Below are 15,407 nucleotides of genomic sequence, written 5' to 3'. Positions count from 1 at the left end.
GGAGGGATGGATGGAGGGATGGATGGAGGGATGGATGGAGGGATGGAAGGATATCTGCCTTCCAGCCCAGGGAGCAGGCAGGGAGTGGTGACGTGGAGGGAACTCTGCTGCACCTCAGCCCAGCAAAGGTGAGTGAGGAAGGTGTCCAGGGGAAGAGCCAAGGGCAGGGATTGAGGAGATCCCCAGGGAGGAGTGTGGGAAAAAGGAGACTGGGGGGAGCAGAGGAGGGTTGCAGGTACGCAGGGTGCAGGTCAGTGCACTCATGGAGTCCTGTGCCTGACCACTGCAGGGGTCCTGTCCCCATCACCCCCTGGGCTCAGCCACCCACAGTTGTACTTGCAGAGCTGTCACTGGCTCCAGCGTGACATCCACACACACACTGTGGGAATAAGGGGGCTGAACAAACAAACCTCTCACGGAGCAAACTGAGCACCTTTCCCTCCTCTTACAACAAGCTTCCATCATTTCTGCAAGATCTGCAGATCTTGTGCTTGGAAACAAATGAGCTCTTGAAATGTTTCAGGGTTTTTACTGATCGAAAGCGTGTAGGATCTTCACCTGGAGCACACACACCCTGTTTTGAACACAGTGTGACTGCTCTCCCAGACAGCAGCACAGGGCCAATGTGGGATTTGCTACCAGACCTTGCTTCCAGTACTCATTCCAGAATGAGTAAGTCTGCTTGAAAGTCTGCTGAGAACAACGATTACATTTCAGGCTCTCTATGCTTCAAATACATGTCATGGAAATTATGAGAATTTCAAGAAGCATCTGGACAATGTTATCACACACTTGGTGTGGTATTTGGGGTTGTCCTGTGCAGGACCAGAAGTTGCACTCGATGATCCCTGTGGATCCCTTCCAGCTCAGAATATTCTGATTCTGTGTCTGCAAACCTGCAGAGGTTTCACCCCTGCTAGGCACCCACCACCCTGGCACATCTCTGTGAGAGCCTTAAGCTGTGTTCCCTTAGCATCACACCCCCCCCTTTGTCACAACACTGCAAGTCTCTGACCTCAACAGCATCATCAAATTGCTTAGGCTGGAAAAGACCTCTAAGATCTGGCAAAGCAAAGCTCAAGAGAGAAAGCCTCAACTTGAATGTTGTGCTGAAGTTACCTGAGCGAGCCTGGGAGACCTTTGAGAAGCACTTGGGAGCTGACTGCTAAGACACAAAACTCTAAGAAGCCAAAAACCCCATGGAGCACTTGGCAGGGCTGGTGCCAGAGGTTCCACTTGCCTTTCCAGCCTGTGCTATCTCCCCTTTGGGAAGAAAACAGGGAAAACTACCTCTCCTAGAGGTACAGCTATGGATGCTTTAAGGCTTGGGACCCCCTTCTTGTTCCATTGGCTTAAGCCGAAAATAACAGACATCGGCATCAAACTAACAAGGTTCCTTTAAATTAAGATATCTGGAACATAGGCAAGAAACATTAATGGCAAAATGAATCCCTTCCCTGGAGCAAATTGTAACTACCTCCATAGGTTATTAACAACTTCCAGGGATTACTTGAACCAGACCTTCTTGCAAAGCAAGTTTTAATTCAGCACCCTGAGCACTCAGCTCCCTCTGCCCTTACCTTGGAGTGCACCCAGGGCTTTTCATGCTGCTGCGAGCTGAGAAGTATCTCCTTTGCAAATCGACTCCAGTGCCTGTTTGTCTCCTCTGGCTCTTTCTTCGTGGCCACGTCTCTATTTCTAGCATCCCTTCACTGCTATAAAGGGCTGGGATAGGTGAGGACAAAGGGAGTGGCCAGGTGTTCCCAGAAGTGGGTGGGAGTTAATTAATAAGCCATGAAAAGCGCTGGTATGGCAGGACACAGGTAAAAAGGTGCCTCGGGACATGGCATTTGCAGCAGCTTTGCTGGGAAGGAAAGGTTTAACAGGGATTCCTTAGTGGGGATCCCTTTCTCTCCTGGCTGCAGGAGGGAGGCGCTGGGGGCGGGATCCAGGCAGGATCCGGGCAGGGGGCTGGTGGAGGGCATTGAACCTTCGTCATCCTGCACAATATCACATCACCAGGGGCCACGGTCAGTGCCTGCTGTCCCTCTTCTCTGCTTCTTGCTCAGTGGGTAAGGACAGGAATTCCCTGCCAGATACATTTGGCAAGAGCAAATTACGGACAGCAGCCAAACAGGAATGGAGTTCACCTACGGAAAATTCCTCTTAAAACATTTAGACTTCAAACTTTTTGGTAAAAATGCAATTACTGTAGCTGGAGGTTAAGAGCTTAACAGACTTGGCTGTATCCAGGCCTTGGGAGGGAGAACTCTTGCCCCTAAAGGGGCATTATTTTATGCTTTGTCTCTGGTGTTATTAACAACTGTTACAACTCGTATTATGCAGGAATTTTAGATTCCACTGAGGCTGCTGTACACCAGCACTTCACAAAGGGGGTTTGATGGTTGCAGTTCACCCTGGGAGAGCAGAATTTGTCCTGCAGGTCTGGAGGTGGGGTCATCTCCCTGCTCCCCATACCAGGATGAAGCCAATGCTCTCCTCATTTGGGCAACAAAAAGTGTACCCACACCTCCCAGCCTGGATTTAGGGGGGATTGAGTTGCTGCTTTTGATCTTTTACAGCCATGCCACGGTCCATGCACCTCCTGGTGGTCTCCTTTCCCTCTCCACACACAGTGCCACCTTTCTAAACCTCGTGTGCTGTTGGCCCAACGTGCCTCACCAACAGCCAAATCCTCAGCACTCTGGGATCCTTCACCTACGTTGCTACATTTCCAGAGCACCCAAATACACAGCATTTCTTTTTAAATCACAGCTTCCCCAGAGCAGCCCCAAATCCAGTGCTTACCAAGATGCAGAGATTAGCAAGGTGTAGGGTTGCTTTTCTTGAGTTTCTTGGTAGAACCTGAGTCAATGTGCTCTTTTATGGAGAATTTCTAGGGTTACTCTTGGCATAGCACCAGCTGCTGCTGGCAGGGGGGGCACATTTCAGCGACCTCTTTCTCCTGTTACATTACACACGTCAGCTGTGCCATTTCTCGCTCAGGAGCTGCTAGAGCCCACGGATCACAAAAGCCCATTTTTTACACTTTTACAATTGATTCATTGCTCTCTCCTGGGGTGTTGTACACGAATCATCAGCTTTGGTTACGCCAAAAAAAATAAATGGTGCCAGGCACGAGTACTTGTCTTCATGTGGGGGTGGGCTGCTCGGAGACCGGGGCAGGGAAAGTCAGCCAGGTGACGCAGGATTAGTGAGCTGGGGTGGGATGCTGCATTCGTCACTCCATCCTGCCTCTGCTTCCTGTTGGGGGTCAGGCCCTGGGGGAGTTCAGCGCCATGCAGCAGGATGGGAGAATCAGAAGGTGGAAGTGCAAAAACTCGTGGGTTGCGATAAAGGCAGTTTAACAGGTAAAGCAAGACCTGCACGTGCAAGCAAATCAACAGGAATTCATTCCCTGCTTCCCACTGCAGGCAGGAGTTCAGCCATCCCCAGGAAAGCTGGGCTCCATCATGCGTAACAGTGACTTGGGCATACCCCCCTTCCTCCTTCCTCCCCAGCTTTTATTGCTGAGCACGGCGTCCTACGGTGTGAGAGACCTCTGTGGTCAGTCGGGGTCAGCTGTGTCCCCTCCCAGCTCCTTGCGCACCCCAGCTCCTCGCTGATGGGGGAGGGTGAGGAGCAGGAAAGACCTTGACGCTGTGCAAGCACCACTCAGCAACAGCTACAACATTCCTGTGCTTCCATCGCTGATCCAAACACAGATCCAGACCAGCCACTGTGAAGAAAATTAACTCTATCCCAGCCATAAACCATAAACAGTACAGAGAGAGGCAAAACCAATAGAGAGAGACAAGCCCTTACTGTGCCAGAAGACCACTGGTTCTAAGTGTGGAACATCCACAACGTTCTAGTATTTATGTCTGCCTCAGAAAAATTGGAATTTTGGACAAGAAATTCCTGTCACAATGATTCTTTCTAAAAATACACGTGCACGTACCCACCTTGTCTCTCCCTCCTATAAACAACAGTGCACCACTATGCGAAAGCATCTCCGAGAGCACAGAAGTAAGGTCTAGGAAAGATATTCTAAAATAACCCTACAGTAACTCCTCCCTTGTATTCCCTCAGGGAACTGCTCTACTGTTTAGTGAAACAGTAAAACTTACATGGAGCTTTAGGATCTTCACACGTAAGGAAGATGGTTAAATGGAGCTCTGCCAGAACAGTTGTGTGTCTCCCTTCTGAGCACCCTCTCCACACATGGCTGAAAAAGAGGAGTATGGAAAGTTCCGCTTCCCAAAAAGAGCCTTTCATGTGGAAAGCCTGCATTTTAAACACTGATGGTCAGTAGTTTAGGGGAAAAAAGAAAGAATGGTGTAGGAAAAGGGCAGAAAATATAAACAGCCTGATCCGGAAAGAACGAGCTGCATCAGACTATCCTGGCAGAAAGCAAATCCTGCACATTTCTTTTCCAACGACATCACGGACTTCCCATATTTGTGCATCACCCCACACCCAAGCAGCATAGGCCAACTTCTCTTTTCAAAGAGCCACAGAATTCCAGAAGCATTTGGGTTGGAAGAGACCGCCAAGACCATTGAGTTCAGCCTGTGACCAATCCCCACTTTGTGACCAGCCCAGAGCACTGAGTGCCACATCCAGGCATTCCCTGAACACCTCCAGGAGTGGGGACTCCAAACCTCCCTGGGCAGCCCTTTCCAATGTCTGACCACTGTTTCCATGACAAAATTCTCCCTCTTTGCTAATGGTGGCATTGCTCACTTCACCCCAGAAGAGGATGATCAGCTCCTCTCTGACTGGTCCTGAGGGATGAAGGGAGAGGTGGGGAGTGTGCCATAGTGGAGAGAAAGGGTTGAATGGACAAGACTGGAGAGCAGGACAAGATAATGCCAGGCCATGCAACATATGGAGGTATTTCTGTCAAAAGCATCCATGTGGCCAAGCTGAGAGAGGTGTGATCTTAGAACTGTATTGAGAAGGGTGTTGCAACACATTGCTGAGCCCAAGCCAGCATCCTCAGTGCAATCTGACAGCATGCAGCCTTGTAGAGATTCTGTTCTGCCTTAAAACTGAAGAAAGCGCTCTTTAGGATGGTTTTTTTTCAAAGAACAAGGCTCTGGATAGAACAGTTATTTCACTGCTCTGTGGAAGAGCCAACATCACCAAAAAGCAGGTAGTGGAGAAGATGGCTTCTGCGTAAGACACCACCTCTCCTACTCTCATGCCATCCAGGAAGGCTTCCCAAACCAGTACACCTGAGTGAAAGCCAGCAGTTGGCACCCTCTGAGCACAGCCTGAGCCAGCTTATTACCTGTCTCGCAGCCCACCCAGGCAGTCCAGGAGAAACATGGAATCACAGGATGCTTTGGGTTGGAAGCTCATCTTGTTCTAACCCCCTGCCATGGGCAGGGGACACCTTCCACTAGACTAGGCAGCTCAAATCCCTGTCCAGCCTGGAGAAGATTGTGGGAAAGAGCATCAAAGGCGTTGCTGACATCCACTGCTCTCCTCATGCTGACAGAAAACATCCTTCTGTTGTAAAAGGTTGTCAGATTAGTGACACTATTTACCTTTGGCAAATCCCCAGCTATTTCTAATCACCACGTGCTTCATGTGGATAAAAGAGAGCCCGGGTTAAGAACGATGTGTCGGTAAACACGGATATGACTAGCAAACACCAAGTAAGCTGGAAGATGAAGGACTCACTGTCCTCTGTAGCAGAAGGGTGACAATGTGGTATTGTACAACAAACCATAAATTACAATCTCTTTGTAGAAGCAAATAAAACTAAACCCCAAAACCAACAAAACCCTCCATGTTACAATAGAACAGTTCCGCTGGAAGGGACCTCCGACAACCATCTGGTCCAACTGCCTGACCAGTGCAGGGCTGCCCTAAAGTGACACCATTGCCCAAATGACTCTTAGACACTGACAGTCTGGGGCATCAACCACCTCTCCAGGAAGCCTGGTGCAGTATTTGATTATACAGAAAGAAAAGTTTCTCTTTAAAGAAACACTTCCTGATGTCTGGCCTGAACCTCCCCTGGCCCTGCTTTGAGATCAGCATTCCCGTGAGATCAGCACTTCCCTCTCCATGCCCCCTCCTCAGGAAGCTGCAGAGGGGGATAAGGCTGTCCCTCAGCCTCCTTCTCTCCAAACCAGACAAACCCAGAGCCCTCAGCCTCCTCCCAGGACATGCCTTCCAGCCCCAGCACCAGCGTGGTTCTCCTCTCCTGGACACACTCAAGCACCTTCCCATCATCTTTAACGCTGGAGCGCTGTGGGTGAGGCCGTGCCAGTGCTGGGCACAGCCGGACCATCCCCTCTCCTGACCCGCTGGCCACGCTGTGTCCAGTGCCCCCAGGATGCCATTTGCCCTCCTGGCGACGGTTCCTACTGAGCTGCTGCCAGCCAGCACCCCCAGATCCTTTCAGCAGGGCTGCTCCCAGCTGCTCCTCTCCCAGCTTACACTTGTGCTCGGCGTTGCTCCACCCTGGGCGCAGAATCCAGCACTTGGATTTAGTAATTCTGTGCCACTGGCAATTGCCTGATGGTGCATCTATCCAGGTCCCTCTGCAAGGCCTCTTGTCCCTCCAGAGAGTCCATAGCACTCCCAGTGCAGACTCACAGAGTGGTTTGGGTTGGAAGGGACCTTAAAGCCCATCTCATTCTACTTCTCCGCTATGGGCAGGGACACCTTCCACTAGACCAAGTTGCTCCAAGCCCGGTCCTTTTGGATTATCACTCAGGGTTCTCCCAGATATTAACCAGCCAGATTGGGAGGGATAATTTCACACCTCTCTGTGAGAGCAAATCATGATGCACTGTGAAGAACAGACTGGAAGTCAAGGAAGCAGGGAATAGTGGCATGCCTAGAGCCTGGCTCTGGCCAGGCAGGTGTCCTGGGATCCCCTCCCTCAGCCTGGCTGCTGGTATTTCTCCTCCAGTTGATAAAATCCAGAAGCTGGATCTCCAGCACCCTCTCTTCTCTTGCCAGTCCTTCCAGCACTGCAAACCTGTACATGCGACAACACTGATGCTTATTTGGGACAGCCTGGAGGTGGCATCACTAAAGAGGCCATAACCAGATGCTGTTGTGGGCATTGGGATAAGTGCATTAGATAAAACAAGTGAGGAAGAGCAACACCTTCACTTGGAAGATTTGCATCCACAGGTTCTCCTGTGTCTCTGATGCTTCACTTGCACACCCCAAGTGAGAAAACGCTTCCTTTGGCTGCTGTCACTGATCAATCAGAGCAAACCTAAGGGGAAAGAGAGTTGGAATAGTCATACACACACAGTATCTCCATGTTTGGTTTCAATGTTCAGACTAAATAGGAAACCCAGTAGTGTGTTCTTCAGCAAGAGCAGGCACCCCTGAAAAGAGCAACCACATTTCTTTACTAGTTCCATCCCACTAACAAAATCAAACACGCAGCACTCCACACTCTTGCTGATCCACCAGTGTGTTTATGGCTCAAGTACAGGTACGGAGCTGGAGCTGCCCTGCTCTGCTGGCTCCTCAGCACGTGCTGCTCTCGAGAGCCGAGGGCAACGTCTTGTAGGGGTTGAGGATCCCCTTGGGATCCAGCATGGCTTTGAACTGCTGCATGAGCACCACTGCCTCGCGTGGTTTGCTGTACTGAATGAACTGCTTCTTCTTGAAGCCCAGCCCGTGCTCTGCACTGATGCTCCCACTGTATCTTGCAGTCCACTCATACACAAAGGGCTCGATGGCATCCAGCAGGGAATGACTGTAGGACTCCGCCGTGATGTTCAAATGCAAGTTCCCATCTCCTGGAAGAAAACATTGCACAGGTGGGTCTGGGAGAAAAACTTGGTGGCCCTGCAATGGATACTCATTCCTGGCTCCTCCACATTCTCAAACAACAGGGCCTTTGTTAGTCTGCAAACTGTGCAAAAAGGGCAAGCTCACTGTCCTACAAAAATCAGCCTCTCCGTGCACAAATAATTCAAATAGGATCTTTGCTTTTCCACGCTCCCGGTGCAATATTTGAGGAAGGGTTCCAAGTTAAGCTACTTTCAAACTCCGACTTCTGTGATTTTAAAATTCCCACTGTGCTGCCTTAATGATTGTGCCACCACTGTGATGCCATGACAAAGACTTCCCCAATGGCATTTCATAATGATCATTAGGTTTTAACGTGGCCCTTCATCACTTTTTCTCTCCCTATTATGTTTGTGCAATGCTCTAAATGCACTTTGGCACCATGTCAACAGAAACAAAGAAAGCAGAACAATTTCTCCTTTTGCTGCTGCTTGTGACAGTATTTGATTAGGCACAGAGTTGCTGGGTACTCCGAAAGACAAAACGCACAAAGATAAATACAACTTACTCATCCTCCTCCCACAGGAACCTCTTCCTGCATCCTAGCAAACCCTCACAACACACAGCTTAGTCCTCAAAGAGCTACCACAGGGAGCCTTTGTTATGCAACGTGTCTTTCAAATGATCCTTAATCAAGTATGCTCAAGAGTGTTCCATGGTTTTTATCACCATCACTCTCTCTCTCTCTCTCTCTCTCTCGGAGGGTTAATGGCTCACAAAAAAATTGATTTCCAGGAGGATTAATCACTTTGGACAAGAAAGTGGTTATCTGCCAAATGTGTCTAAGTACATCAACCAAATTGATGGTCCAATTGAACAAATTACATCTTTAAATAGAAAGTACACAGCAAGAAGACACAGATGACCAGTTCCATGGTTCACTGGCCAGCAACATGCCATCAGTGTATGGAAAACAGTCTGAAAGCAGTGAAATTCAAACACAAAGATCCTGATGCACCCTCCTCTTCCACAGCCCTCTATTAAAGCCTCTCACTAAATTGCTGCACAGTGAAACCTGCAGCACAGAAGGGCCATCACCTCCTTTCCCAGCACCCCCACTTACCCAAGTGGCCATAGCCCACCACATTTTTGGCACTCTGGCCCAGCCGAGCCCTCATATCAGTCACGAGGTCATAGAGCTTTCCCACAGGCAGAGAGATGTCATACTTGTACACATAACCCTCGTGAGTGAGGGCCTCGGTGATCCTCTCCCGCAGGCCCCACAGCATCTGAGGAATCAAGGATCACAGAAATCCATATAAACCAAGTAGCTCTTGGGTTCCATAAATATACCAAACATCAGTCTGAACACTTCCCTATATAAAACACAAATCCACATCAAAGAGATTTGTGGAAGAGGAAATACTGACTTGCCTTTATTTTCTTGTCGTCCGTTGCCACAGTTCCATCAGTGACCAAACCAGAAGCCATGGCCTGTTCTAGGAAGTTGTTCAATTTCTCCTCATCATGGGTTGAGTTGGAGCCCGAAGTTTCAATTAGAACATAAAAAGGGCTGTCTGAGAATGAGGGAGAACAAAGTAAGCAGATGCCTTGGAGCAAAACAGAGCAATTCAGGGCAGGTTTTGGAGCTTTCCCCACATGTTATGTGCCCAGACTCTCTGGTGCCAGAGAGGGCAGTCTTTTATCTGTAGGGCACTTCACTGACATGCTCTATCTTTTCTTTTGCAACCACTTTCCAGAAAGCTAGCAGTTTTGTGATGACACATACAAGTAAAAAAATCTCATCTCTAAAGATAAAAGGTGGTTGGAATGGATAAACTAGATACAAAAATTATGAGCGATGCCCACACAATCGCCAACTTTTAAAAAGTCAACTTTTTAAAATTAGTCACTTTTTAAAAGTGTTTAAAACTAGCCTGAAAATCCCCGAGAAGTACAGTGCCCCCTTCTACAGTGTGAATGCCACTGGTACCTGTCACTGGGCTGGACAGCTTGAGATGTCTCTCAACCAATTCCATGCACTTCTCATCCATGAACTCATAAGCAGACAGGATCTCGCCCAGCATGGCTCTGCAGGTTGTGAATGTTTCCAGAACCTTAGCAAAACTCTGACACCCTTCAGACAGAACACAGACAGAAATCAGGACCAAAAACAGACACCACCCCAAACCCTTTTGAAGTTTCTGAGAAGTAAACAATTCTCAATGAAGGCTCCCTCACAAACAACTCTGGACCTGCTGAGGGACACCCAAAAGCAGCTTTTAAGCAGCTGTGCCTGGCCATGTACTCTGCTGATCCTGAGCCTGACCTGCAGATGTGACTTCTCAGCCTTGCCTTGTCACCTTGTTGCCCACCTGACTCCTGGATGGTGGCTGCCCCTGCCTACTGTCACAGTCTTGCTCTGCTCACCTCTTGAGCCTGTCAGACCAGGCCCTCACCAGTGAGGGGACTGTCCCGCCTGCCTCCTCACCCTGTTGAGCTCCTGGCTCCACTTTCCTTACAGAACAACCTGCCCTTGCAGGTATTTCAACAGATATTAAGTATCTGCACAGGTATTTCAGCACAGAGCTCTACTTAGCACAGAGCCCTACACTATTACCCAGAAACCAGCTGATGCTGGCAGACCAGCTCAGCAGGCTGAGCAGTGCTTTTTCCTCTCCATCCCTATTCCCAGCCTCTGAATTCAGGTGTGAAATCATTAATATCAGTTTCTACCTAGGAATGCCAGATTCACAGCCTTAGGCTTCTGAGGACAGAGTATGGAGACAGCAGTGATAACTCCCAAGGTCCCCTCGGATCCTATGAAGAGCTGCTTCAGGTCATAGCCCGTGTTATCTTTGCGCAGAGAGGTCAGACAGTCCAGAGCTGAGCCATCAGCCAGCACCTGTGGGAACACAGGGGCCCAGTCAGAGCACCTGGGTAGGAATGTGCTGTCATGAACTTACCTGTGACCAAGCTGATGGGAAGTGTCACTCACCTGGAGCACAGGGACACGGCTGCAGCCCACACTGCTTGTCCAGCCCCAGCTCTTCCCCCCCTCTAAATCCTACCTGAGTAGGACAGAGTAGGTATTTCCCTCCTACTTCTCTCCTTCCATCAGGACAAGTAATAACAGTAGGTCTAGTTTGCTCTGCTTTTCTTACTAGTGGTGGAGAAGACCAGCCATTCTCTGCAGCCCTAGCTCTTATTATCCAGCAGAAACAAGGAAAGCTACTTGAAACAGTGAACAGTTAAGCAGAATGAAGTAAACCCTCTGCCCACTTGAGCCTTAAATCAAGGCTGAGTATCTCCAAGAGAGGTTATTCATGGCTATTCTGACACTAGAGCCAAACTGACCTGAGACAAATGCTTTCCTTTCTAAGCCTACACAGTAAAACCATGCCATGCTTTTGTTCCCTGCCCAAATTTTTTCCCATTAATACTTTGCTCCCCAGCCCTGAAAACCTTTAGAACTCCTAATCCAGCCTTTACACCCCAAGGCACTCACCTGTAGGACAGGAGCAGCTGAGGAACAGCAGAGACTCTAGGACACAGCCAGCAGCCAAATGAACCCAAAGCAGACAGCTCTGTTATGGGGTGAGCTTTAAACCTTAAGATGATCTTTAAAGTCCTGTCCAACACAAACCAGTTTGTGATCCTATGATTCTATTAAAATCCAAGTGAGCAGCCACTAGAAAAGAGTGTTCCAGAGACCCACTGCTCAGGGGAACCAACTCCATGCAGATAACCTGGGATCCCCCAATCTCTCCCTACCTTCTTTTCACTTGTCTGGACTAGAAAACCACCTAACACCTCCTCTGTCAGCAAGCACTGGAAGTCAGGAAGCTGGAAACTGCAGCAGCAATAACATGCTACATGCATGAAGACATGTGGTGACCCTTCTCAAAAGAGACCAACAAGGAAAAGTTAAGAGTGGGAGCCTGGAGAAGAACTTGGCTGTGTGCTGGATAGTTAGAAGAACAGGAAGCAGTAAGAAGCAGAGGATTAAACAGAAAGGAACTGCCAGGTACTCGCCTTACCACTTCCAGGCCCAGCACCGTCCCTCGCAGAGAGCCGTATCTCAAGAGCCGCAAGCCTCCGGCATTGGTGGCCACGTTCCCCCCGATGTGACAGCTGCCCTTGGCTCCCAGGTCGAGTGGCATGATAAACCCCTGCTCCTCCAAGTACTCGTTTAGCCTCTCCAAAACACAGCCCGCTTGGCACACGAGGATCCCTGCAACAGAAACGCCCTGCTACAAGCTGATGGCCGAGAAGAAGGTGCCTCCTCAAGGAGCAGGAGCAGTATGAGCAGATGCAACCACCTCTTCCTTCAAAACTTCCCGGGATTCAGCTTAAATGCACGAGTCTGTGCATGCTCCAGGGAACTGCCCCCTCCTCAAGCCTCAGGGAGCTTTGTTACTGCCTCAACATCTGGTGACCCACAACTCCGGACTGGTAAAACACAACCACATTAAGTGTGTCTCTGCCTTAAAGGGAAAGCAGCCTTTCCCTTTAAGCCCTGCAAAAACTTTGCATGTATAGGTAGACTTGGCTGCTGTTGGGGGCAATGGGAAATGGTTTAAATTCTGCCTGTTGCTATCTTTCTTTGAACAGAGATACTCACACCAGCCTGACCCCTAACCCCCCAAATTCAAACAAACCTCCTTATGATGCTGCTGGGCTGAACCCTGCTGATCCTGCTGTTATATTTTCCCAGGAAAATGCCTGTTTTGGGGCTCATTTCTGTGCCTCACATCTCTGGAATATTTACCAGACACCTTGTCAAAGCTGATGATCTGGTTCATGAGAGCAGTGGAGAGAATGATCTCGTCAAAGACAGGAACGCTGCCCCCAACAAGGCCCGTATTACCCCCCTGAGGGTTCACTGCCAGGTTCCTCTCATGGCAGTACCTGGAAGGAAAAAGGTTTCTGAATTTTTACGCATTTAAAGGCCATAATCAGTCTGTCAGTGAAGTTTCACCTCTACATGAACGTCTACTGTTGTGACAGTGCTCCTTAAAATTAAGCAGCATTTCACCGAAAGATTAAACTGATGCAAGGAGACAGTTTCAATGACAAAGCGAGAAAGTGCAACTCCTGTCTTAACTCAGCCCAGCGCTGGGCAAAGAACCAACACTTGGGGTTAGCCCCGTGTGTACCTACACATGTGGCACACACCATCTGCCTGGAAAGCACTGCTTATGTTTCTACAGAAGCTGTTTCTGCAGCAGACTGTGTTAACAGCCTGGGCTCCTCAGTGGGCTCTGACAGCCAGCCTCTGGCAGTGGTTTCAGACATGACTGCTCTCCTCCTTCCAAGAAATTAATGCCATGTAGGCAACAAAATGTGCACCTGTGCCTCAGCTGCTCCACCTGCCACATCCCTGCCAAGCACCACCCACCACATCCTCTCTGAGCTCACAGCAGCTCCCGCACAAGGGATGGCGCAGAGCCCCACGGCACCAGAGTCCCTTGAGAAGCCCTGCCTGCCTTTCCTGTGCTCTGAATTCCTGTTTTAACAGAGCCAGGAGCAGGTTCCTGCAGCTTTCAGCTCCTCAGCCAAACAGTGATCTGGCACAGTACTGCCCAACCAGAGCTCTGCTCACACCAGTGAACCACGGGATGTGGATAAAACAGATCCTCAAACTGCCTGGTTCTGCCCTAACCTTCTTTACCGTTTCAAACAGACCCTCCTGAATCTTTCACAAAACTTGTCCTTTCTGAGCACCTGTACAACAGCTAATTTTAGTCATTTATCAGAACAGAAAAGTCATGAAGAAAACTGCCTCAGCAACTCCAGTGCTTAAGGAATTGGTATCTGAACACCTACAAGTTCCCTTCACCTGCCAGATCATCCCTGACTCAACCCAAGTTTCCTCAGCACCAAGCCCAGCAGAAAAGGTCCACATTACCTGAGAATCTGAGACACCTCTGCTGTTGTCTGTGGCTTCAACACCAGCTGGCTGCAGCCTGCAATGAAAGCAAGGGACTCTCAAGGCAAGCTGTGGCTCTGCAGAGGTCAGAAAGAAACAGGTGGGAAAGCATGAGGTGGGAAGTAACAATGCTCCCTCCACCGTTAGGCATTTTCAACCACTTTGACAACAAACATTTCAACAGAAGCCTTTCCCTTTAAGCCCTGCAAAAACTTTGCATGTATAGGTAGACTTGGCTGCCACTGGGGGCAATGGGAAATGGTTTAAATTCTCATGGAATCTTCGACAGAAGCAACAGAGAACTCACAATGCTTGATTTAGAATCACAGGATGATTTGGGTTGGCAAGGTCCTAAAAGCTCATCTCATTCCATGGGCAGGGACACCTTCCACTAGCCCAGGTTGCTCCAAGCCACATCCAACCTAGCCTTGGACACTTCCAGGGCTGGGGCAGCCACAGCTTCTCTGGGCAACCTGTGCCAGGGTTTCATCACCCTCACAGGGTAGAATTCCTTCCCAGTATCCCATCTAACCCTTCCCTCTGCCAGTGGGAAGCCATTCCCCCTTGTCCTGCCACTCCAGGCCCGTATAAAAAGTCCCTCTCCCTCCTTTTTATAAGCCCCCTTAAGGTACTGGAAGGCTGCACTCAAGTCTCCCAAAAGCTTTCATATTCTCCTCTGAGGTTCAATCAAAACTCTTAGGTGAATCAATTTGTCTCAGGAAAAAATTAATTATTAAGTCAGAGAGTTGAATTTTTTTTTTTAATGAAAGCCTATAAGTTTACCAAGTACCAGGTAATTCTTAAAGGAATATTTTTATGAGGAAAAACTCATTTTGGAGTGGCAGGCACTCATGTGGTCTCTGGTGACCAGTGACAGGACCCTAGGGAACAGCTGGAGCTGTGTCAGGAAAGGGTTAGGCTGGATATCAGGAAAAGGTTCTTCCTCCAGAGGGCGGTCGGGCACTGAAGAGGCTCCCAGGGAATGGGCACGGCCCCAAAGCTGCCAGAGCATTCGGACAACGCTCCCAGGCACAGGGTGGGATTATTGGGGTGTCTGTGCAGGGCCAGGAGCTGGGACTCAATAATCCTCATGGGTCCCTTCCAACTCTACAGCCTGTACAGATGTGATCCGCCATAAATAAAGATAAGACTTCCTTTGGCAAACTTACTGCTGCGGTAAGTAACAGAGGCAGGAAGGAAGTTTCACTAACCGAGCACAAGCAGCAGCTCCGCTTACCTCGCACCGACTTCAGCCAGTCCACGTTAAAGGGCTTCACCTCCTCCTCGCCCGTGACGACCCTGCCGGGCATGAGGCGCTCGAAGAAGGCCACATCGCCGTCCGCCAGCCGGGCGAAGGGCAACCTCCGCACCGCGTAGCGCTCGCAGGTCGCCACCACCTCCCGGCAGCAGCCCCTTCCCCGGAGCACGCCCGGGGCTTCCCGGCTGCGGCCGCGCTGCAGGGCCGTCCCCCGGCAGCTCCTCAGCCAGGCGGCCCCGCGGCTCCACAGGGCTGTGGAAGCCATGGAAAAAAAAAAAAAAAAAAAACAACCGCGGCCTCAGGGAGTCTCTCCCGCCGCTGCCACCGCACAGCCCCGGGGCACCGCAACGCCACGCAGCCTTCGCCGTGGGGGTTAGCGCGGAGAGGGAGTGGGGAATTCGGGATAATGCCGGGGCACGGGAGATGCCAAGGACGCTCCGT

General features: G+C 49.9%; 2 protein-coding genes across 6 annotated transcripts in view; both read right to left on the bottom strand.

Annotated features, from left to right (window-relative positions):
• GAL3ST2 (galactose-3-O-sulfotransferase 2) overlaps window positions 1-7,264 on the bottom strand; it is an 11,265-nt gene extending 4,001 nt beyond the window's left edge. The window contains exon 1 of one of the 4 annotated variants that reach the window (XM_042024647.1): window positions 1,581-7,264. In XM_042024647.1, coding sequence (XP_041880581.1) covers window positions 1,581-1,705 — 125 coding nt within the window. In that variant the 5' untranslated portion in view covers window positions 1,706-7,264. The remainder of the gene's footprint in view (window positions 1-1,580) is intronic. The other 3 variants (XM_042024649.1, XM_042024648.1, XM_042024650.1) reach the window with 3 other exon arrangements.
• Window positions 7,265-7,365: 101 nt separating this feature from the next.
• D2HGDH (D-2-hydroxyglutarate dehydrogenase) lies at window positions 7,366-15,401 on the bottom strand. 2 transcript variants are annotated; one of them, XM_042024642.1, is made up of 9 exons: window positions 14,946-15,401; window positions 13,688-13,745; window positions 12,548-12,687; window positions 11,812-12,026; window positions 10,513-10,681; window positions 9,770-9,913; window positions 9,211-9,353; window positions 8,900-9,065; window positions 7,366-7,784 (listed from the first exon to the last, which is right to left on the bottom strand). In XM_042024642.1, the coding sequence occupies exons 1-9, from the start codon at window positions 15,229-15,231 to the stop codon at window positions 7,510-7,512; spliced, it is 1,596 nt and encodes a 531-aa protein (XP_041880576.1). In that variant the 5' UTR covers window positions 15,232-15,401; the 3' UTR covers window positions 7,366-7,509. The 2 variants fall into 2 exon arrangements, with proteins under 2 accessions (XP_041880576.1, XP_041880577.1); XM_042024643.1 differs by having other exon boundaries at window positions 11,817-12,010.
• Between the last annotated feature and the right edge of the window lie 6 nt (window positions 15,402-15,407).

Source organism: Corvus kubaryi, unplaced genomic scaffold (genome assembly GCF_017639235.1).
Source record: "Corvus kubaryi isolate FWS band 111438036 unplaced genomic scaffold, C.kubaryi_AGA036_p1.0 37264, whole genome shotgun sequence".
Taxonomy (NCBI): Eukaryota; Metazoa; Chordata; class Aves; order Passeriformes; family Corvidae; genus Corvus; species Corvus kubaryi.
This window is presented reverse-complemented; position numbering and strand designations above follow the sequence as displayed.